The sequence below is a fragment of the Amborella trichopoda genome, chromosome 13, assembly GCF_054954075.1.
Source record: "Amborella trichopoda isolate Santa Cruz 75 chromosome 13, AtrichopodaSantaCruz75HAP2 v2.0, whole genome shotgun sequence".
NCBI classification, from domain to species: domain Eukaryota; kingdom Viridiplantae; phylum Streptophyta; class Magnoliopsida; order Amborellales; family Amborellaceae; genus Amborella; species Amborella trichopoda.
This window is the reverse complement of record NC_142348.1, coordinates 4,440,412-4,463,141: the sequence shown is the minus strand read 5'-3', so window position 1 is coordinate 4,463,141 and position 22,730 is coordinate 4,440,412. Positions and strand designations below refer to the sequence as shown.

Below are 22,730 nucleotides of genomic sequence, written 5' to 3'. Positions count from 1 at the left end.
TTTTTTTTTGAACTTTAGGTATTATCTAAAAATTTAAAATGGCATCTAGGCTAGTCATGTCAGAACTATCCAAACTTGAAAAACTCAATGAGACCAATTTTTCTATGTGAAAAAGAAAAATTGGATATATTCCTTTTCAAGATAGGGTAGATTATGTCCTAAAAATTAAAATACCAGTTTTAGAGTCTAATGCCAATGGTCAAGCCAGAAGGCGACTTGAAAAATGGTTAGAAGATGATAAAATAACTATGACCACTTGTTGAGCTTTATGAAAGATGATTTAATTAGAGTATTTGAGGATTACACTACAACTCAAAGTATGATGGGCGCCTTATCTGAAAAGTATGGGATCACTTTCTGAGACATATATACAATTGTTGCTAGAAAAATACAATTGTTGCAGAATGAAAAAAATAGACTCAGGGACCGAGTATGTCAATAAAATGGCAATGCTCGCAAAAGACCTTGCTGCAGTTGGGAATCCAGTCCCCAATCGCATGCAAATGTCATTTGTCCTTAACAGTCTCCCTCTATCTTGGGAGTCTGTTGTAATGATATTGAGCAATTAAGCACAAAGGATAACCATGTTAAATCTTCACATGCATATTAGTATTGAAGCTGAGAGAAAAATGAGAAAGAAGTCAAATGAATTCCACTTTGCCAAAAGTTCATCTTCTCAGATCCCCAATAGACAATTCAATTATCAGAAAAATAATAGGTATAAGGGAAATGAGATAAATTTTTAAGATTAAAAGAATAAGGTTGAGACGACATGTTTTTATTGTAAGGAAATTGGGCACATCAAGTTTAATTGTCCTAAGATGAAAAATAAAAATAGGAACCAAAATAACAGCCTTGCCCAAAATAATCAAAATAAGAGAAATGACTTGATCTGCATAGTTTTAGAATGAATAGTTGTCGATCATGACCTGAGAAATTGGTGGGTTGACTCAGCCTCCACTCGCCTCAAAAAAAAAATATTAGTTACACAGTGGCACAAAAAAAAAAAAAATCCGCATTAAAAAAAAATGTTACCTGGATGATGAGCAAGAAATAAAGGCCAAGAGAGAATAAAGAATATGTGATTTGTTTCTCTCTACCTTTTGATAGAAATCTCCTATTTACGAAGTGCGTATATCAAAAATCAAAGTTCGTCTACTTTTGTTGCTTTAACAAAGTACGACTATTAACTTGCAAAAGGTATAATAATTTGAGAGAAAATAGCAACAGATTGATATCAAAGGATTTCAGCTAATTTTTACCACAATAAGATAAACCCAACAATGGAACAATTATCTTAGAGATAATAACGAATGAATAATAAATTGACTCACGGCTTATGAATCAACTTTATCAGAGATGACAAATTTCAACAGAGTAAATAGAGAATTGATAAATTTTTGTTTTTAAGAGAGATATTGTTCAATAAAATACAAACTCACAGGAAACCAATAATCAATTTCGATCCTAAGACTTGTGGGTTATGAGCAAGAATAAAAAAAACAAAAGAATAATGGAATATGGGAACGGTAAGTTACGAGCCCACTACGCTTTCACAACCCGCTCTAATACCAATGTTGAAAAACTTGAGCGAAGAGATGGACCCACTCCTAGGATTAGAGGCAGTGTCGTGAGACTATTAATTGCAAAGATCAGGCTTCTACCAGAATTGTGAGAACTCTGTAAATTTTTTTGTACCTCTCTATGGCCATGAAACCCTTTTTAAAGAGGGATAGAAGAGACCGTTCTCTAACGTTCGACTTCCTCCTAAAATCTCTGAAAAAATGTGGCTCTGTAATATTGGGAAGTGGGTGGTTACTTTCTAACCGTTAGATAATGACACTTTCTCTCTCCAAGAAGCTTCATTTCTTTAGTGATAAGCATTATATTATAAGAGAGAGAAACATTGCACGTTTAAAGGCCCCATGACCACACACAGTACCAACATCCATTAGGTTTTGTGAAGCCGACGACCTCTTCCTTATTATTTCTTCTCTCTATAAACCCTAATGGCTATGAGCTCAGCCCTATTTTCTTATCTTCATTCTTCTCTCTCTAAACCATAAACACAGATATGTGAAACCCACCCTAGTGGCTATGAGCCCAGCCCTATTTTCTTTCTTATTCACTCTCTAAACCGCTAACACATAGATGCGAAACCCAAATTTCTACGCACCTTTTTTCAATTAAAAAATTTATAAAACTTTAACTATAGTTATGGAGTGACCATAGTCACCATCCTATAGTTAAATCATTCTAATGAGAAAACAAAAATCGTGTATATTTTTGGGTACCTGTTAAGTATTTAAGTATGGGAAAAATTTATATAAGGTTGCAACCTTAAAATGTAGAATTACATATGCACCTAAAAAATCCATCCGCGAAGGTTGTTTCAATGTTGAAAAACCCTCTCATTGATCATCTTGACATCGAGATGTATGAATATGACGAAAAAAAAGATTTCGAGTCCCATAAATAGTGCATCTTGCAACACATTGTCCAGACCGTCCATTTTCAAGATTTTCATATGTCGATATTTCTACTTGATTTTAACCATTTTTTGGATTTTTAAATTTTATAATTAGACATGAAAATATTTTTTCAGATAATCATAACAATGTTTACACCAAAATTACATGTTATAATAAAATATGGAGGTGTACCTTAATTGGATTGTTTAAGGTTGCAAACTGATAGAAACCACACCTTTTAATTATTTAATGAATAAATTTATATAGTATATTTGTCACCATACCATAGTTAAAATATTTAATGAATAAATTTATATAGTATATTTGTTTTTGGTATGCAATAAGTAGGTGTGATGTTTCTTGAAGTATTCAATGACTAGATTTATATGGTACATTTTTTTTTTTTGTATATAGTAGTTAATTATGTATTTAATATTGGATGATTGGATGAGAGTCACGAGGCATCTAAATTAATTGGCTTAATTATGTTAGTCTAGTAAAGTTTTTATGGATGAATTAGTTATTGATGGCTTTGACATTAACTTTTATTTTTTAGAATTTCAAAATTTCTAATATTATAAATTTATCCGATTATTTTACTCCGATTATTTTACTCCGATTTTTTGAGCCTAATTTGCTATATTAACGATATCTTTATATGAAGTATTTTTGTCAATCCGTATTTTTTAATCGATTTTTTCATTTGACTTTTTAAAATAAAAACGATTTGTTTCCGATTTTATGGTGAGCCGATTTATTGATAGCCCCCAACTTGCTAACTATGCTTAAGAGTATACTTTACTTTTACTCCCTCAGGTAGAAGAAGAACTGGATGATTTTTTAGAATATAAAAATGGGGGAATAATTTAAGAATTTCTAGATGATTATACTCAACGAAATTTGAAATTTGAGTTTTTCAACACTTATATCTCATTATTTAAAAATTGAATGGTCTCTATCCTATCTCAAGACAGTATGTTTTCCCATGCATAGACGCTACAATTAGGATTTCTTCTTTGTTACTGTTAACTTGTGGGTTGAAGAGGTTACATCCCAAATTTTGGAGTCTTAAAATTAATTCTTGGTGGGTTTTACCGAGTTAGTCCATTGATACTATATTCCCACAAGGAGTGTAGTATCTTTTGCCTTTGGTTGAAATATTAGACCACGTCATTTCAAATAAAGCATAAAGATATTCTACTCTTTGAGGAGTAGAAAGGTCATTTGCTCTTTCAAGTAAAATCCCTCCTCTTATTAATTTTAGAGAAAGTGTAAAATGAGACCATTTATCTTTGGTACAAAGCAGTTACATAAGAAAAAATATTATTTGTACCCTCTATGCTTGAAAAATATAATATCTCGAGATTGAATAAAGACCACCTATATTTTATAAAGTAGATGGTGAGATTTAAGTGTTAGAAAACTCAAATTTCAAAATTCATTTTTAGAAAAATCATCTAGTGATTCTTACATAGTTCCTAAAATTTTATATTGAAAAAACCCTTCCAGGTAGGTCTTATGGTTAATGAAGTAGAAATAAACTATGCTACCGAGCATAAAAAAACACCTCATAATCACCCCGAGGTCACTAGAACTTAATTTTTTGATGAAATATAGATTTGACCCACAGCAACTCAAATGCGCCAGACTGGGTGACTCAAGCTCTAAACCCGAGGAATTCCGAGCCCGAGTCCATGATTTTAACGACAAGTTATAGCATGGATGCTATAACCTCTAAAGCTTAAACCTAATTCCTCCAAATTATTTAGTTTTATCTTGGAACTACTATGTACAGGTATCGTTTTTTTTTAGTACAGTATTGGGTACTCATCCCCAACATCCGGTCTGTGCTGCGCTCGTCTTAGAGTGATTTGAATGAGTAGTTATCATCACTTAACATGAGGGCCACTTTATCGATAAGTTTGTCAATTGCACCAAGCTGGCCCCGAGCCTCTTAGTGGGATTTGATTCCAACCTCCTACTTGGAAATGACCAAACATCCTAACCGCAAACCGCAAACGGGAACAGCTCAACGACACCTCAGGAAGTCACTCATCATAGTACTACTTTTGCCCTAGCATGCTAATTTTAAAGTTCTATTGAGATCCAATATTGGTGATGGCGTGACATTTGGGCCCTACTCGATGTTTCCTATGATTCCACAATTGTCATTGTGGGATAATCAGCTAAGTTGAATAAGCTTAGCCAAGTTACTTTGATTGATGGCTACCATGTGGTCATGAGCTTGACCCAATTCACTTCAACTTTTTTCAGCAACCTTTGTGGGATGTTGCTTTAGGCAGCCCCGTCAACTAGTAATTGAGCTTTTATAACAAGAATGGTACAAGCCTAGTTGGGCAGGCTGGCAGGTACCACTTTATGTTGCATTGAGTTTTATTTCTACCACGGGTAAGGGACCACTTCCCTATAAAGAACAAAATAAATATTAAAAGATAAAATGAAAATAAAAAATTATATGTGATCATTGCAAAAGAAAAGTAAAATTGCTGGAGGTAATAACAAAAAGCAATGCAACTTTCTATCTAAAAAAGTACAAAACGTCGTTAAGCTTTCCATGCATGAGCACAAATAGTGTTGGGAAAGGGGCCCAGGTCATGGTGGTAGCACCCCACACCCAAGATTACATTGTGGTTTTCATTCCCACCACTGACACTACCCTAGTAATATCTTCAAGAAGTACCCAAAAAAAAAAAGCACAAAATGGTGTTCTTTTTCATTTATATGTAAAATTTTGACAACATTTCTACAAATGTAACTTTGATATTTGTATTTTTCAATCATCAAATAAGATGTAAATTATTCCTAGGATTCTTGTATTTTTTATTTTCTCATTTAAAGGGAGTTCATGGCCAAAAATTTGTGCATATTATCTGGACTATCCAATTTCAAGATTTTCGAGTATTTATAGATCTGTTTGGTTTGTAATATATTTGAAACTTTAAATGTCATATTCAAGGGTTCAAATATTTTCAAAGCATTGTAGGGGTTTTTCGGCTTGAAAATTGCATCTTTTGCCCATACTCAGAGTTGCATTTACTTTGATTATTTAAGGTTGACATCTCATATAAACCTTAAGCCTATATCTTATTTACATCCATTGTCTTTGAGGTTGAGAGAACAAATTTTCAGAATCTGAATCCTCCGTCCATACCCAAGATGGATGGTGTTAGGAAGGGGTGGTGGACACTTGCAGCTGGGGATACACCCCTAACCTCACCTTTTTAAGAAGGGGTGAGGTTTGTACAAGGTATCAACCTTAAACAATCACGATAAGGTGCATCTCAAAATATCATTATAAGATTTAGGTGTTGAAATTCTTATGATCGCCCTAATATGTATCTTTCACCCCTATTGTGAAATTGAAAGCTCAAATAATGGTGTAGATCTAGCAAATCTATGACCACTTAAATATTTGACAATTGATGGTCTAAATACTATTATTAATGCTTTAAATTCAAATTTTCTTTCATATTCATCTACATCGAATTGGTGATAATCAATTGGATGGTTTTCTGACTTTCTCATGACGAAATGACCTTTTCCGATGGGTTTTGAGGTGCACCTTACTTGTACAATTGATTGACACTTTATATAGACCTCTTCCTTTTAATAATGCGCCTTTTATCGTGTTATCACCAATAACCACCATCCAACATTGGCAGTAGATGGTGGAGACTTCATGTTGAATGTAGTACGATGATTATTCCTTGTTAAAAGCATTAAATATTCCATCTGGTTTGAGAGAGAGAATCATCCCCGTCTAATCAATTAATTGGACGATCGAGATAGCATCAGATGTACAATTGATATCACATGGTGGGCCCCATTTTCTTTCCATCACGATTCTAACCGTGGATTGGACAATGATAGCCCTCATGTTCTAAAGATTAAATGGTTATTTTATTTTATTATGGTGGGATTGTATAATATGCGGCCATTTATCATGGCTACAAGGATGTCACAGTTATATCCAGCCATTAGATGTAAAATTGGATGGCTTGGGGTGTATCACAGAGTTTGAGAAATATTTTTTTGAACTTTGAGTTCAATGACACTTTTACAACTACCTGATTTGAAATCCGACGAACAAGAGTGATTGTGACCTCCTTATATCAGAAGTAAATGGTCTCTTGTATACTTTTTTTTTTTTTTTTTAAGTTCATGTTGAGGAAGTTCATCGTCATCATCATCAAAGCCTTTTTCCAACCAATTGGGGTCGGCTATACGAATTTCAGTCCGCTATTCTGCTCTATTAATAGTCACACCCTCAGTGAAGTCATAAGTCCCCATATCTTTTCTCACTACTTCTAACCATGCCATTTTAGGTCAAACCATTGCCATTTTGTAGCCTTCCACTTGAACTACCCATAAATTATCCTGGATGGGTTTTACTTAAGTGTGACAATAGGTTGGGACAGCGTGGCCGGGATATTAAATTTGGCCCAAGATTTGGGCAAAAGACCTAAATTTTGCTTCTGTTGTCGGCATTGCGCCCTATCTAAGCTAAATGATCATGACCAACCCAACCCATCTCGTATATTTTTACAAACAACAAGGAAAGGTGCTAGGCTTGATCCTATTAACAAAACATTGCCATTATAGACTGAACCGTGCTAGACTTTGCAAGTTAGCCCAAGAGTAAAACCAAATTCGAGCCATGACCTTTGGCTCAAGCTGGGCTCATACTAGTCTAGACTTGACTCGTGCCCCGCCAGTTGCCACCCTCATTTTTTTTTTCAGATGGACTAATTGTTGGATGTGCCCCCAAGGGTAGGCCTGGCAATGGCCCAGGCTTGCCATGGCCCTGGACCCAACCCCAATAGGGCCAACAAATATACCCGGTTTGGCCCTAGCCCTATTAAGGCCGGGCCTGGTCAGCCCAAAAGAAAGAAAAAAAAGAGAGAGTGAGAGAGTGAGTCGGCCTAGGCCAAACTTGACCGCCCTTGGCCCAAGCCAGAGCTAGGCCATTATGTGGTGGCCCGCCCCCTCAAGCTACTTTTTGTAATCTAGGGCCTATTTTTTTTTTTAGAGCCAGGCCCATTGTAAGGCCTACTTTTTTTTAAGAGACAAGTCCATTGCAAGCCCTATGGAATGTTGAATGTAGCTATAACAGAATACCCACATATACCCACATTCTTTAGTGTTTTATATATACCCACTTTCCAGATCTCTTTTCGATAGTAAACTCTCTGGCGGCAAAAATTTCAGATTTATTATGTCGTTCACTTTTGGGTGCAGTGCCTCCATATGGAATGTTGAATGTAGCTGTAACAGAATGTCGGGCCAAGCTATTTCACAATTTCGAAATTTATTATCTATCCTTCAAGTTGTTTATATCTCGCCTACAGGTGAAGACAAGGTTATATGGGAAAGTGAAAGTGACGGGTCTTTTCTGTTAAATCTACCTATCAACTACTTTTCTATGAACATATAAGGTGGTCCAATGAGAATCTTTTTGCAAGCTGGAAATGGCCTATCCCTATGAAGATTAAGGCTTTCCATTGGATTACCTTACAACAAAAATGTCTTACTATAGACAATCTTCGAAAGAGGAGGAAAATCATCATAATATGTGTCTCATGTGCAAGAACGATGACGAAAATTATTGCCACCTTTTCTTGCATTGCTCATTTGAAGATGATAATTTCAGCCTTTTGGGTATCACTCTTATCATGTCAGATGAGTTATTAATCATCTCAGCTTCCCATCTTTGCCCAAAACAGGAACTATTATTTGGAATATCTTCAGAAGTGCTATTTTATGGCAGATCTGGCTAGAGCGTAACAAACACACTTTTGATAGGAGGTATTTGGATCTTACTAGCATTAAAGATAAAATTTTGCCCACCTTATGAGACTGGCTCTCTATTACTGTTGATGGGAGAGGAATTTCAATAGTAGATATCTTTGTTAATTTAAACCTCCTAGCCTTCTCTTATGTTCCAAAATACTACCCATCTTTCACTTGAACCCCTCCTCCTGAATAAAAGCCTATGAACATTGTCAAAACAAAACAAAACAAAACAAAAGTTCAGCCCTACATAGGGGAACATGCAATTTTAGATTTGTTATATTTAGGGGTGCAACGGGTTGGGTCCAGGCCAGTTCCGACACGTCCATACCCAAAGCCAAATAGTGTTCAGGTCTAGTTTTTAGACATAAACCCAATTTTTAGGGTCTAGAATTTAGACCCATACCCGGATCCGATGTCGGGTCTACTCGTTGAGTCCCGAGTCAAGGCGGGTCAATGCCACCATATGACTATGAACTTCTTTATTTTTACCATCATATACTTATATTATTAGCAATATTTACAGTATTGCACAAATACCCACATTCCTTAGTGTTTTACATAATAATCAGAAATTCCAAAGAAACAAATGTATTGGCGACATTTATGAATACCCATAGATAGGTCGGGTCGGGTCCGGCCAGACTCAAATCCATACCCAAATAGTATTCGGGTCTAGGGTTTGAACCCAAACCCAACATTTCGATCCAAAATTTGGACCCATACTCGAATTCGAGATCCAGTTTACCTGTTGGGTCCCACTTCTGGTCATGTCCATTGCCCCTAGCTATATTTGAGGGAAAATTACAAAACCGTCCCAAGTATACTATCTATGCAACTTACTCCCCAGCTAACATTTCCTCTCATTTTTTCCCCACAACCACCTCTCCTCTCAAAAACCCCCCAAAGTAAAAAGTTGTTATTTTTTGGACAGAAATGCCCTTCCTATACAAAAAAAAAGGTCAATTGGAGGTCCCAAGTAGTATACTACCGGAGCGACCAATTCAACCGCCTGAGCGATGTGGCTCCAGAAGGTGTACTGTCGGAGCTCATCTTTGTACTACCAGAGCGACCTTTTCAACCGCGGAGTGCTGTGGCTCCAGAAGGTGTACTGCTGGAGCGAGTCCTTGCATTGCTGGAGGGTGTGTCCTCATTGCCGGAGCGACCTATTCAACCGTCGGAGCGTTGTGGCTCCAGAAGATGTACCGCTGGAGCGAGTCATTGCATTGCTGGAGGGTGTGTCCTCATTGCCGGAGCGACCTATCCAACCGTCGGAGTGCTTTGGCTCCAAAAGGTGTGCTGCTAGAGCAAGTCTTTGTATAGCCGGAGGGCATTGTCCTCATTGCCGGAGCGCACTGTCCTCATTGCCGGAGCATTTAAATGGATTGCCGGAACGAGAGAGTCGTGGGTAAAGGCAACGAGGAGAGAGAGGGGGTAGTTTAGCCTCTTTTTTTTTTTTTTTTTTGGATTGGGGGTATTTGTGAGGAAATGTGGTTGTGAGAAAAAAAATGAAAAACAAAGTTAGTTAGAGGTAAATTGTATAGGTAATATACTTGGAGGGTTTTTGTAATTTTCCCTATATTCAACGTTCAGTTGTTTAATGTTATTCAAATGATCATAACTTCCATGGCTTGACACCACGCTTACTACATGGCAAAACGTGCCTGCCAAGTGGCTCCCCAAAGTTTAGAAAGTCTTTGAGATACCCTTTGATTTCATCACCAGATTTTGCATGCAACTGCTAACTATAAAACAACAAAGAGATCAACCCTCTAACATTAAAAAACCGGCCTTTCCCTCCCTCAGTTTTCCCCTCAGGTATTTTCTACAGTTTTATGTCACATTTTCCTCCTTTTTTTTTTTCATACCTTTTTTGTGAGTTTCTTTATTCATGATGATTACTTTATTCTTTGTTATTCACAAAATATATTGGCCGGGAAAAAAAAATATTTTTCACTTAAGACACTCCGTTTTTTTTTGCCCTCAAGGTTCTGTATTCCAGTTTATCTAACAAACATAATTGTCATACCTAACAGTAAAAAAAAAAAAAATCTTTAGCAAATACATTGGATTGAAATCCTAGTCTATGTGTTGGGCTATTATATCAGAAAAGGGCCACAGATATTTACATTTCCAATTTTCATTGTCTGTTGCTTTGTAAATATTGGAAATTCTATTAAAATCAGCACAAATAAAGGGAACGTATATCTGTTGATTTTGTTTTGATATTCTCATTGGGTCCGATGCAGTTACATGTGCATGGTGAAAGTGAGAAAAGTTGGTTTATTATTTTCTTTTTCATTTGGTTGTTTGTGACTTCTGAAATTTTAAAGGAAATGAGAAGCAATGGGCTGTTTCAAGAATCGGTCGAGTAACTAAGCTTTGGCCTATGGCTTAGGGGATTTTGGGGGGCTGTTTCGCCCCCAATTAATTAATTTTTTTTTTAATTTTTGTTTAAAAAATATTAAATTTATGATTTAGAAATATATGTTTATAGAAGTTCTATTGTTTTCATGATGATTTGGGAACTTTCAAATTCCAAATTTTAATTTTTTATTTATTCTCAGAATAATTCAAGGTATAAATCAAAATTTTCTATAATTCATTTTTTACATATGTTTTTGGACTTTTGACTTTCAATTATTTCTATTACTTTGCTTATTAATTTTTTTATAATGTGTGTGTGCACTTGCGTATGTACGCGCACAAATTTATTTTCAAATCTAATTATAAAAGTTTAATCTCCAAAAATGAATAAAATCAAGTAGATCTATAAACATATGGAAATCTTGAAAATAGATTGTCTAGATAATATGTTAATCTTGAAAATAGATTGTCTAGATAATACGTTGTAAGTTGCACGGGCTCAAAATCTTTTTTTTTTTTTTTTCATAGTCATACATCTTGATGTTGAAATGATCAATTAGAGGGTTTTTTCAATATTAAAACAGCTTTTACCGATGGATTTTTGAGGTGCATCCGTAGTTCTACATTTTAAGGTTGCCACCTTTTATATATATATATATATACACGGTTGGTCTAGCTCAGTTTGGCATTGGCTCGTCCTCATTTCATTAATGGCGAGAGGAACCGAAAAAGCCGATGCCACTGCTTTGGACCCTTGAAGTGCATGTGTCTCTCTCTCTATATATATAAATTTGTTAGGTTTTTTCTTTTTTTATTCCTCTGCATGGACACGGTTGAGTCCGTGGCGGAGTTACTTGGCTCGGGCCAGTCCAAGGCCTCAGCCAAGTTTCAAAACTTTTGGGAGTACAATGGTCCCTGCTGGTCCAAAATACCTTTCAATCTTGAAATATGCATATTTTCTACATGCATAGCAATCTATAAAATCTCTCCAATTTAAGGGCGTGTTTTTTTTTTTGAGAGAATTCAGTACATGTATTAATAAGGAGCTAAAGCTCGAAAGATATTGCAGTATCCGAAGTTAAAAAGGCTTAAGGGTTGAACCACCTTTTGTAAGATGATTGGCTAGCACATTAGCCTCACAAAAAAACATGTACAAACGAAGTATTAAGAGTCCTAAACAAAATTCCATATCTACAGCAAGGTGGACCTACCCTCATAAGAGGGTTTATGAGTTCCATTACATCAATTAATAACGTTCAATGAATCCCTCTCCACAATACAGAATCGGCCCAGTTGCCTTTCAGTGAAGATCTTTAAGGAGGCGTGTTTGTTTTGTGGAAGTTATACTGAATCGGCCCAGTTGCCTGTCAAACAAGGACCATGTTTATTTAAAGAATGAGAAATTTAAGTCAAAATTTCTAGGAGTTTTTCCTTAATATATTTTGAAACATGATTGAAAGTGAAAATACTTCTTCTCAAAAAAAAAAAAAAAAAAGACGGTAAGTTTTAATAAGTCTTTGAAAATCATGCCTCTTAAAATCTTTAATAAGATATTGAAGTATTTTCTCGAAGAACTCCTTAAATAGATATTTATTGTTATCATTATATTGGTCATGATTTTAAATTTATGGAAGATAATAAGTTGATAATATGAGCCCCGGGGAGTTATCCCATGTCACAAAGATTTTACTAAAAAAAACTGTCCATGTACTAACAAACTCTGCATGGCATGTGAGGATATTTTTTGACATTTTTTTTTAACAGACGAGGTGTTCTTACAAATTTTAGAAGATTTGAAAAACTTTGAAAATTTGAAAAACCCCTCCTTTTTCTTATTAGAAAAGGATTGAAAACTTCATAAATTTGGATTTCTTTCTTTTGTATGCTAGCATTTTTTACTTTTAGATTGGGGTTTCTACTCTTCTTTTAAGCTCACACCTGCAAAAATATATAAAAAATATTCATGATAAAATAAAATGATCAAAATTCCCTTAAAACTCTTAAGGGTATTTTTATTTAGAACGCGGATAGCATGCGGCCAGCTCGCATATTGTAGCAATGCGAGCTTGGCAGGAAATATATATTTTAAATATAATTTGATTTTAATTGTAGAGAATACATAATCTCTATCATGGAGATCATGAATATGATTATTTTTTTTTGAAAAATAAATATAATAATTATATTAAGAAAACATTTGGACCGTTAGTTACAATTATTTTTAGATGGATGACCTACTTGCATCTATTTTTAAGATGGATGCTTTATACTTTTGCATATTATAGAAATACGGTCCAGCCCGCATGAAACAATTGTTTTTTTATTTAAGCGGTATTTTGGTTATCTTATTTTTCAAAAATATCTTTTTTAGGTGCCGTCTTATTGAGGTGATGACACATCAATTTTTTTCATATTCATAAGATTTGTTATAAAAATAGATATAAAAATAAAATAATATGAGACGTTAAATCTAGATCAAATGATCAATGGCTCACTTGTAACATTATAGCTGAAGCTACTCTAAGGATCATTTAGATTGGACGAGTAGGAAAAATATACATGGGTGGAGAAGTATAGTAAGTATTTTTTTTATATTTTGTTGTGTTTTAATTTTTTAATCCATAGGTAGTCCAATGATAGGAATCAAATTTAATGCTTCATTCTCTGTTTCTAAGGTTGAGTTTTTCTCTTTCTAGGGGTTGAGTTTCTCTCTTTCCAAGCTTTGAGTTACACGGATAAGGGCGTGAAAACCAGCCTCTTCTAGTAAAGGAAAATTGTTGTTTGGTGAGTCAGCCGGCTCATAGTATTGTTGTACGGTCTTCCTACAAAATATATCATTGAGATGTATTTTCGATCAAAACTTTTAAAATTTGATAATCTCAACCATTATAATGATCTAAATTTGGATTTTTTTTAAAAATAAAAATATTATGTGTTGAATTATGTTTTTTACTATCCATTTTAACTTTTAGTGAATGTAACTTTTTTTTTTTTGACATCCATCTCAGAGATGTACCTAAGATAAGGGACCTCACCGTAATAGGTGAGTCAGCTGACTGACCATAAGCATGCCCTTTAGTAAAACCGGAAGAAGAGGAAAAAGGACGAGTCAACCTCTTTTAACAGGACCACCATGGACCCATGGACCAGGTTCAACACCCGTCTTTAGGTGGGGAAAGGAGAAATCCAACCCATAAGTTTTTTTTCATATGATTTGGCAGTTATTCCACGCTCTCCTCCAACTTCCCACCACAGTTTCGGTTGATCCCCACTTTGCAAACGACAGAGAGGGGAGAGAAAGCAAGAAAGCGGAGAGAGAAAGAAGAGAGAGAAGAATGGTAGTTGAGAACCGTTAGGTGAAGAACCAGAGCCATATCTCTTGGGTCTGGTGCGATTCGAGCCGGTGAAAGGAGGAGAGGGATTGTTGGGGTCTGGTAGAAGTTTGTAGCCATGTTCGGATCCTCCATCAATGTGGTGGAGGATTTGTTGATCCCTTTGGGGTTGGTCACAGTTCAAGCCATCTATGCAGGTTATGGAGTTTTCATTGCTCATTTCCTGGCTCAAGGTCTTGATCCCCTCTTCTTTGTCATCTATGGGAGCCTTGTGACCGGCATGTTACTCACCCCATTTGCTCTTTACCTGGAAAGGTGACTCTCTCTCTCAAACACGCACGGGGTTTTTAAAAGAAAATTGAGATTATTTTCTTGTTTGACCTGGAAAACTCAGTCTCTTTCTCTCTCTCTTAACAAGTTAAAAAACTTCTCTTCAATTGTGTTGTTTAGGAGATTTGATTCAGTGGTTCACAGGGTTTTCTTCTCATTCTAATGAATGTTATATATCTATATGCAAGAACAGTATCTTTGAGAAAAAGGAAAAGTGCCGCACACCTAACCCAATGCTGTGGCACTCTTCTTTTTCTTTTTCTTTTTTTTCTTTTCCTAGAAGAATTAAAAAAAAAAAAAAAACAGAACGAAAAGTGCTGCATGCATTGGGTAAATTTTGAAAAATGGAAAAATAGTTTACCGGGTTCGAATTTACATTTGCATCCCCAAGGCATAAACTAAAGATGGATGTAAGTGAAAGTTTCTCAAAAGAAAATGTTAAAATCAATGACTAGGATTTTTCTGTAAAGTAAATCATTTTGTTTTTAAAATCTATTTTTTTTTACAAATTAATGAACTCCATGTTGGGGATTGAATATTCTTTAAAAAGCATGGCGAAAATTTATTTTAAAAATGATTGATTAAGGGGGACTTGCATTATATGAGTCCCAGACGTATATGATTGCTTTAAAAATAGAGTAATTTACCTTTGGATACAAAAAGAAGGAAAATACAAAATGAGCCTAGTTTGGGGGAAAATTACACCAACGATCATTCAATCCGTTGTTTTTTTATTTTTTCCAAAATGGTCCCCTTGTCTGAGGATGCAGGTGTTTTTTACTTTTTAGTTTTTTTTTTTTTTGTTAGTTGGGTAGTGCCTTAGTGTTAGGAGCAGTGCCCAATCTAGAAAGCAGTTTGGCATCCTCGAACCGCTCTGTTTCTTAGCAAACAAATTAGCAAATGAGCTAATGCAGTCTGAGGATGCCAACCTCTTGAAGAAAACCAGAGAAGGCAGTCTGAGAATGGGCAGCTCTGGCCACCTCTGAATGTTCAACAAAGTTAGTCTTTGGTGTTCGAGGATGTCAATCTCAGACCGTTTTGAAGAGAACCACAAAAGGCAATCTGATGATGCTAATATCGGACCGACTAGGCATTTCTACAATCGAAAAATCTCAATAAAAAATAAAAATAAAGAGCTGCCGAGGACGGTCGAGAGGCAGTTTTGAAATAAATATAAAATCTTAGGTTGACCGATCTTCCGTGTAATTTAAACCCAAAATTGATTCATTTTGTATTTTAGCTTTTTTCTTTTGTTTGTGTCGGTACGTAATTTGCTCCTAAATATATATAACATACATTGTTCCTCTTTTCTAAAGATTACGAGTCTCTCTATCTTCCTATTAACATAGCTCTCTCTGAAGCAGTGAATTTCTTCATCATTCTATATGACATAGCCTTGATTCAGTAGCCAAATAATTTTATGCTCTCCCCCCTACCTCTCTTGGTTCTACAACTCAACATTGAAAATAGTAGTATTTCTGATTTTATTCCAGGAATCAAAGGCCAGCCAAGTTCGACCCTGCCTTGTTTATTCAGTTTCTTCTCATATCTTTGGGAGGGTAAGAATGATAGTTTTTTTGCTTCCGATGATGATGATGATAATGATGGTAATTGTGACAATGATTAACTCACATCAACGATGTATGGATGTATGATTATGATTATAGAATTTTGTAGGATGACACTAATCAAATAATTAATTCGTGTATGGACATGTTATGGTGGATGTGACATGATTTGTAGGGTGACTGTTTTTCAAACACTGCTGCTTATGGGGATCAAGAAAACGTCCCCAGCATATGCCTCAGCCATGCCTAACTTGGCTCCAACCTTCATCTTCGTCATCGCCTGGTGCCTCAAGTACTTTCTCTCTCCTTCTAAATCTTTGATTACTTAATAACATTGGATACTAGTTGCGTTCTCCCACTGATTTTGGTTTCCAATAGAATGGATATTAGTGCCACTTTTTCTCTCTCAATGATCTTTATTTTGCCATGTTTGGCAAGGACCGACAGGTTCCGGGTTATTACGGGCCTTATTTTAGAACCCGTTAGCTTAACAGGTCGGGCCCAGGTCTTAATATATCATCCGACAGACACTAATCATATAAAGTTCTTTTGTTCAAAATGGTGTAAAGGCCGAACAGGACTGGAAGGCCCGGCCCGGCCCGGCCTATCACAGGCCCAGCAAGGGTGGGCTTAAATTTGAGGCCCGTTTAGCCGGTCAGGGCCAAGTTGGACTAGGCCTTGCCTGTGTTAGGTCTGCTTACACCCCTTGCATATGAGAGAGAGAGAGAGACTGGATTCTGACACGTGCTTTTCAGGCTAGAGAAAGTGGACTTGAAATGCATGTACACACGTGTGAAGATCTTAGGGGCACTCGTGTGCGTGAGTGGTGCCCTCGCCATGAGCTTCTTTCAAGGAACACCCGTGTCGTATAGGCTAAGCGGTCCAAGCACAATAATGCACGTCTCTCTCGTGGCACGTGAGAAGGTCGACCATGGGAGACTAATAGGTTGCATGTACCTCCTCACCGCCGTTTTTGTGGTGTCTTGTACCATGATCCTACAGGTACTTGTTTTATTTCGAAAAGGTCTTTCATGTAGACATGAAATGTGTTTACTCTTAAAACTTTATTTTTGAGATGGATTTCCAAATTCTAAGTTTTAAGGAATCCCTAGCATGGAGATCAAGAATATATAAAAAATTAAAAATAACAATAATGATTTTATGAAGAAAATATTTGGACTGTTAGTTTCAATTTGCATCCATTTTGAAGATAGATGCTTTATTCATTGGGACCGCATATTGTAGAAATGCAGCCCAGTCCACATGAAACAATTTTCCTTTGGAAAAACATATATGATATGATCCAAAGTTCAAAAAAAGGAAAAAAAAACCTATACGCCTATAGAAAGGAAAAAAAGGAACAAGGAAAAAACATATACTACGAACCTTCTGGAACATGAGAAAAATCCAAACTCTGCCCATTATTGGCCATTGAAATGATGTATCAATGTAAACATAGAAAGGTCTAAACGATTTGCCAATAGAAAGGTCACTAAATTTAGGTCGACATGGCCATTTACCTTTGGTACTTTTAGTATAAGGTGGTCACAATCATTTTTAGTGATGTCAAATCAATAGTTTGGGTATGTTGCAACGAGAAATATTTTTTTGAACTTTTAAGGCTAGTCAACTTCACACCCTCAGCCGTATGATTTAAAATCTAACAACCACCGGTCATTATGACTTATTTGTACCAAGATACGTGGCCTTACAATGTATTTCATTTTTTTAGAGTTTGTCTTATTGTTTTCTTGTACCAAGATTTTCATCTTATTCATCTAAAACAAAAAGATATGTGGTCTTATGTTTTGTTTTATGGTCTTATGTACTTTTCTTAAATTTACGCTTTTACTGCTAAAAAAAAAATTTAGTTTGATCTAACTTCCCTTAGTTAGGATTGGGAGCCACGCGATTTCAGGTCAGAAAACCTGGGAGTGCTTGAGTTTCCCAGTTTTTCTGAACTTCATAAATTTGTCTTGTTAAGATTCCTGGTCCAGCTCCGACTAACTTGGGTCGGGATTGCAAACTCTACCCTAGTGCTACTTCTTAATCATTGACTTAACCAGCATACTAATATTTTGGCTTCTTGGCCAGGCTGCGACATTGGCAGAATACCCTGCACCGCTCTCTCTTTGTGCCATTACATCTCTGATTGGTGCATTTATCACAACGATAGTCAAGTTACTTCAAGATAGAAACTTGGATACTGGTCTCCCTTCGATGGGCTACGGTTATTTGATAAGTATCGCTTTAATGGTATCTCCTTTGATCATCACCTCGTCACCTTTTGGGCTGCTTCTTTTTTCTTCTTTTCTTTTTTTTTTTTTTTTTTTCTCAAGTATTAGTAATTATAACAATAGAATAACAAGTACGACAATCGCGACAAAATGCATTGTGTATGGGAAGCATTTTGTAGAGATGTAGCTTTATAATGTCATATCTCAAATATCTCGCTAGCCATAGACTACTCGTGTCAAAGCAATTGATCATATTGATGTCGACTATCATGGATCTAAAAAAATTGGATTTAAAGTCAAAAGATAATCTTATGACGACGTTTTGGACGAGCAGTTCAACAAATGCACAAGTTTGGAATTTTATGTTTCATAGGTCATTGAATGCACAATTTGGAGCTTGAAATTTCGTTCTCAAAGGTGGAAATAGATATGTTTGTGAGCCGCCATTGAGTTTTTGTACCCTTTTCTAATATTTAACGAAGTTTCATTTTCTTGTTTGATTTTTCTTTTCAATAATCAACTGTTTAAAATCATGGATAAATTCTGAAAAAGAGAAGGATTTATCTTTTTTGGGCAACTCATTATTGGATTTAAATAACAATCAGACATTTTTTTTTAAAAAAAATCAATATTTGCATAAATTATAAAAAAAGAGAGAAGGATATAACCTTTTTTTGGCAACTTATTATTGGATTTAAATAACAATCAACATTTTCTTTAATCAACGACGGAGAAATCGAAAGATCTTAAGAAATTTGGAAGAAAACATAATAGTAGCGGGAAATATTAAAGGAAAAGTATATAATGAGATTATTTACTTTTGGTACAAGGGGGTCACAATTAATTTTGATTCTTGGATGTGAAATTGGGTGGTTACATTTATTTCATTGATCAAGTTCAAAGTTCAAAAGAAATTTTTTTGAACTTTGTGACACACCCAAGCTATCAGATTTTACATCGGGTAGTCATAAATGATTTGTGACTCTGTACCAAATAGTGTCATTATATACAATCCCAATATTAAAAAGCCATACTCTTACTTAATTTTTAAAAAATAACTCCTCTTTATTCTCTTAATATACCAAAAGATTTCATGCTCTTTTACTCCCTCAAGGAAAACTAAGTCTAGAAGCACGTCTAGGACTTCAAATTTTGGAGATGTAACCTCTTCCAATTGTTTTCTTTTTTCTTTCCAAATTGCATTTTTGGAAAAAACATAATGTCTCAAGAGTGAGAAGAAACCATCTAATTTTTGCATGTAATTTTTGGTGGGTGAGATCTAAGTGTCTGAAAATTCAATTTTTTTTTCTTTGGAAAATAATCATCTATTGATTCTTAGGTCGTTCTCAAAATTTGAAATTGGACAAATCTTATGACTGAGGGAGTAGGTGTATAGTATATACGCCTGTGTTATTCGTTCTTCACATGCCAAATCTATTCAGATATTGACACTGTTTGTTAATAGGGAGGCTTTGTCAATGGATTATGTACGACTTTTCATGCATGGAGTGTCAAGAAAAGAGGGCCTGTTCTGGTTTCTGTGTTCAGTCCAGTGGGAACTGTTTGCTCTGCCATTCTCTCGATGCTACTCTTGGGAGAGGCTTTACACATTGGAAGGTAAGCTCACCCTTATATATACGTTCAATCTCATTGCCAGAATAGATTTTTATATTTAGTTTCAGAAGGTGGGCATGAGTGTTATTTGATATTTGATTGTAAGATAATATTCAGAATGTACAGAAATGTTTGCATAAATCTAAGATTGTTTGGGTATTAAAAAATTTGAGGACATGTCTTTAAAGACATTTTATGAGGTTTCAAAATTTTTGAGTTTATTTCATGTTACTCCTGTTCAAAAGTTGGACTTTCAAACTGTTTAAAGACCACTTTCAAGTGTTGTTATATTTTGGGCAGTTCAAAATTTGAACTTTCAAAACATGGATAAAATGCAAACAATAAAAGAAAGCCTCGAGATTTGGACTTAAGACTTAAAATGTCCTAAAATAATGACTATTTTTTCATTCCAAAAATTATTTTGGTTCTATACATAAATTTCTATAAGATCTAAAAAAAAAAGAAATATGCTCTTTGTGTTATGCTATTAAACTTTGTTGTGTGTTTGTGAATAGGTGGGTTTTGGTGCATCAAACATTGCAGTCTTCTTTCATAAACCCATCTTAGAGATGCATGTTGGATCTAGAATTTTTAAACGAAGAAATCCTAGACAACCTCGACAATCAAGAATATGAAAAATTAGATTGTGAACCTTAAAAATAGATTATTTTGCCCTTCCTTTTACCCTCTTTTGATCCTTCATTTTAACTCCTTTAAAATAGTCTATTTTTTTTAGGTTTAAAAATCCTTCTTTTTGGTATTCATGTTGGTCAGGATTATCAGCTTGTAAAATTTTAAATCCATCTTTAACATGACTGGATTTTTAGAATAAAAATGCATTCAAACTCTTCCAAAGTAAAATTGTCCACATTAATGTACTGCTCCTTTGCAAAGATGTCCTTAATAATGTGCTACTTTTGAATAGTTTATTGTAAAAGCACACATATTCTACAAGATCCATGCCACTGTAGCAATCAACCCTAGATCTCATTCTTTTACATCGTTAGGTCTTTTTATTGGGATTATTTTACTTGGATTATTTACAAAGAGACTTTTTGCTTTTTTTATAACGAGGTCGCAATCATTATTATCTTTTAAATTTCAAAATGGGTGGTCGTAAGAGTATCATCAAATAGACACAAACTTAAAAAACCCGTACCTCTCTATTATAACTTTATAATCCTACATTAGGTAGTTATCCTTTGAATGAATCTTGTTCTTCTAATCCCTTGAAGAATATCTTTTGCAGCCTAGGAGGAATGTTTCTCATATTCAGTGGCCTTTACTTCGTGCTGTGGGCTAAGAAGAAAGAAGGCTATGCTTTTGATGAAACAAGCTTTAAAATGGAAAATGACGATATAACAAAACCTTTACTTAGTTAAAAGTTGTATAGTAAGTCAAATGGTGAACTTAGATATTTGATGCATGCTAATTGTATGATGAATGTACAGAGCCGAGTTTAAGGTACAACTCAAAAAACTTTTATTATTCAATGCAACTCAAATACTTCAACACAATTCTTTTGGACTTAAAATTACAGCAACATACCCCGAGCTCTAGCAATTTAGTGCACTTCAAATATTCATGAAACATAAATACATGACCTCAAGATGGTCTCAATACAATTTACAATTTATAAAACTCTATGGAGATTGAGTAACATTATGCAATGTGACTGTGACATGAAATTCAGTAACTTATACAATGAGAAGTCAAATAAATTTGAACTACATAACATTGAATTATGAGATTTAAAACAATGAATCTTCACTTACATAAACATGAACCGGATGTGCGCACTTAATCTAAAAATTAAGGGAAGGGAAGCAGATTGTAGAGCTATAAAATGCCCGGTTTACTATCAGGGATTTGTATGTACTTTTTGAGAATGCCCAAGATTGATAGCGCATGATCATACATTCAAATATTTGAATGACATTTATAGGAAACAAATATAGTGAACCATAAATCTATATGAATCAAATAAGTGTAGTTAGGAGCATTAGATCTAAGTTTTAATTGGACAATAGATCACAGATATAGGAAAATATCTTAATCCAACATGGTAAGCCACAAGTGTGAAAAAATTCATCTCATACACAATACACGTACACATCATGAATATATGTATCAAGCAAACTAGGCCATAAGGCCACGCCACCGTATTGTTGTGAACTTCAGATGCATGTCACCAACGTGTGGTGATGTGGCACCATGCGGTGGCTGCGTGGTGCTCATTGGCTACTTGGGTATTACATATGTCACGTGACTGTTTTCTATGGTCATTTTTCCAAACAAACTTTTTCAAAAAAGAAGAAGAGAGAGTTAGGATCCTTTTAAGAAATGAAGTATGTCATTAGGGTACTCGACCTAGCTAAATCTGAGATCTTAATTCATTTATCTTAGATTGATCCAACAAGATCTATGTCCCACATACTTTTGCAGGGGCTGCATGTTAGAGCCTATCAAAGTCAATCAATAGATGGCCAAATTCTGGATTTATAGTGGATTGTTGGCCAAATTCTGGATTTATAATGGATTGCAGGGCCAGTCCCAAGAACACATACTTTTGCAGATGCCAAGTCACCTCTCTTAGCACATGTGCCTAACTCTTTTATTTGGATCTTGCTTTGAGATAGTGGCTTACCATTTGTAATTATATGTATACGTTCTATGTGAAAGCTTGAAGTCAGGGATTTTGGCTAATGTAAAGCTCATAAAAATACTTAGAAATACTCGAGGTCATAGAAATCCTTAGAAATACACAATATTTATTTCTTGGCTCACAAACCACGAGGTATTGTCATAGTGACTATGAATAAAGGAACAAATCTCTCGGCTCAAAAAGTTCCTCAACCATGTCCTCCTCATGATTCGGGATTTTATGTCTCTACAAATCATAGTTTGCCAAGATTTGGTGAGACAAAACTCATGGTTCCCTCCCACTATGACAAGAATCATGACATAATGTTGAGGTTAAGGCCTCAAAAGGGCATAAGT

The 22,730-nt window shown here is 35.1% G+C and overlaps 1 protein-coding gene across 3 annotated transcripts; it reads left to right on the top strand.

Annotated features, from left to right (window-relative positions):
• The first annotated feature begins 14,054 nt into the window (after positions 1 to 14,054).
• Positions 14,055 to 22,520, top strand: UMAMIT8 (nodulin MtN21 /EamA-like transporter family protein). 3 transcript variants are annotated; one of them, XM_088856367.1, is made up of 7 exons: positions 14,055 to 14,296; positions 15,805 to 15,870; positions 16,055 to 16,171; positions 16,635 to 16,881; positions 17,974 to 18,135; positions 19,582 to 19,733; positions 22,176 to 22,520. In XM_088856367.1, exons 1-7 carry the CDS (start codon positions 14,100 to 14,102, stop codon positions 22,210 to 22,212), a joined length of 978 nt encoding a protein of 325 aa, XP_088712493.1. In that variant the 5' UTR covers positions 14,055 to 14,099; the 3' UTR covers positions 22,213 to 22,520. The 3 variants fall into 3 exon arrangements, with proteins under 3 accessions (XP_088712493.1, XP_006838171.1, XP_088712492.1); XM_006838108.4 differs by lacking the exon at positions 22,176 to 22,520 and adding an exon at positions 20,980 to 21,247; XM_088856366.1 differs by lacking the exons at positions 15,805 to 15,870; positions 22,176 to 22,520 and adding an exon at positions 20,980 to 21,247.
• Positions 22,521 to 22,730: the final 210 nt, after the last annotated feature.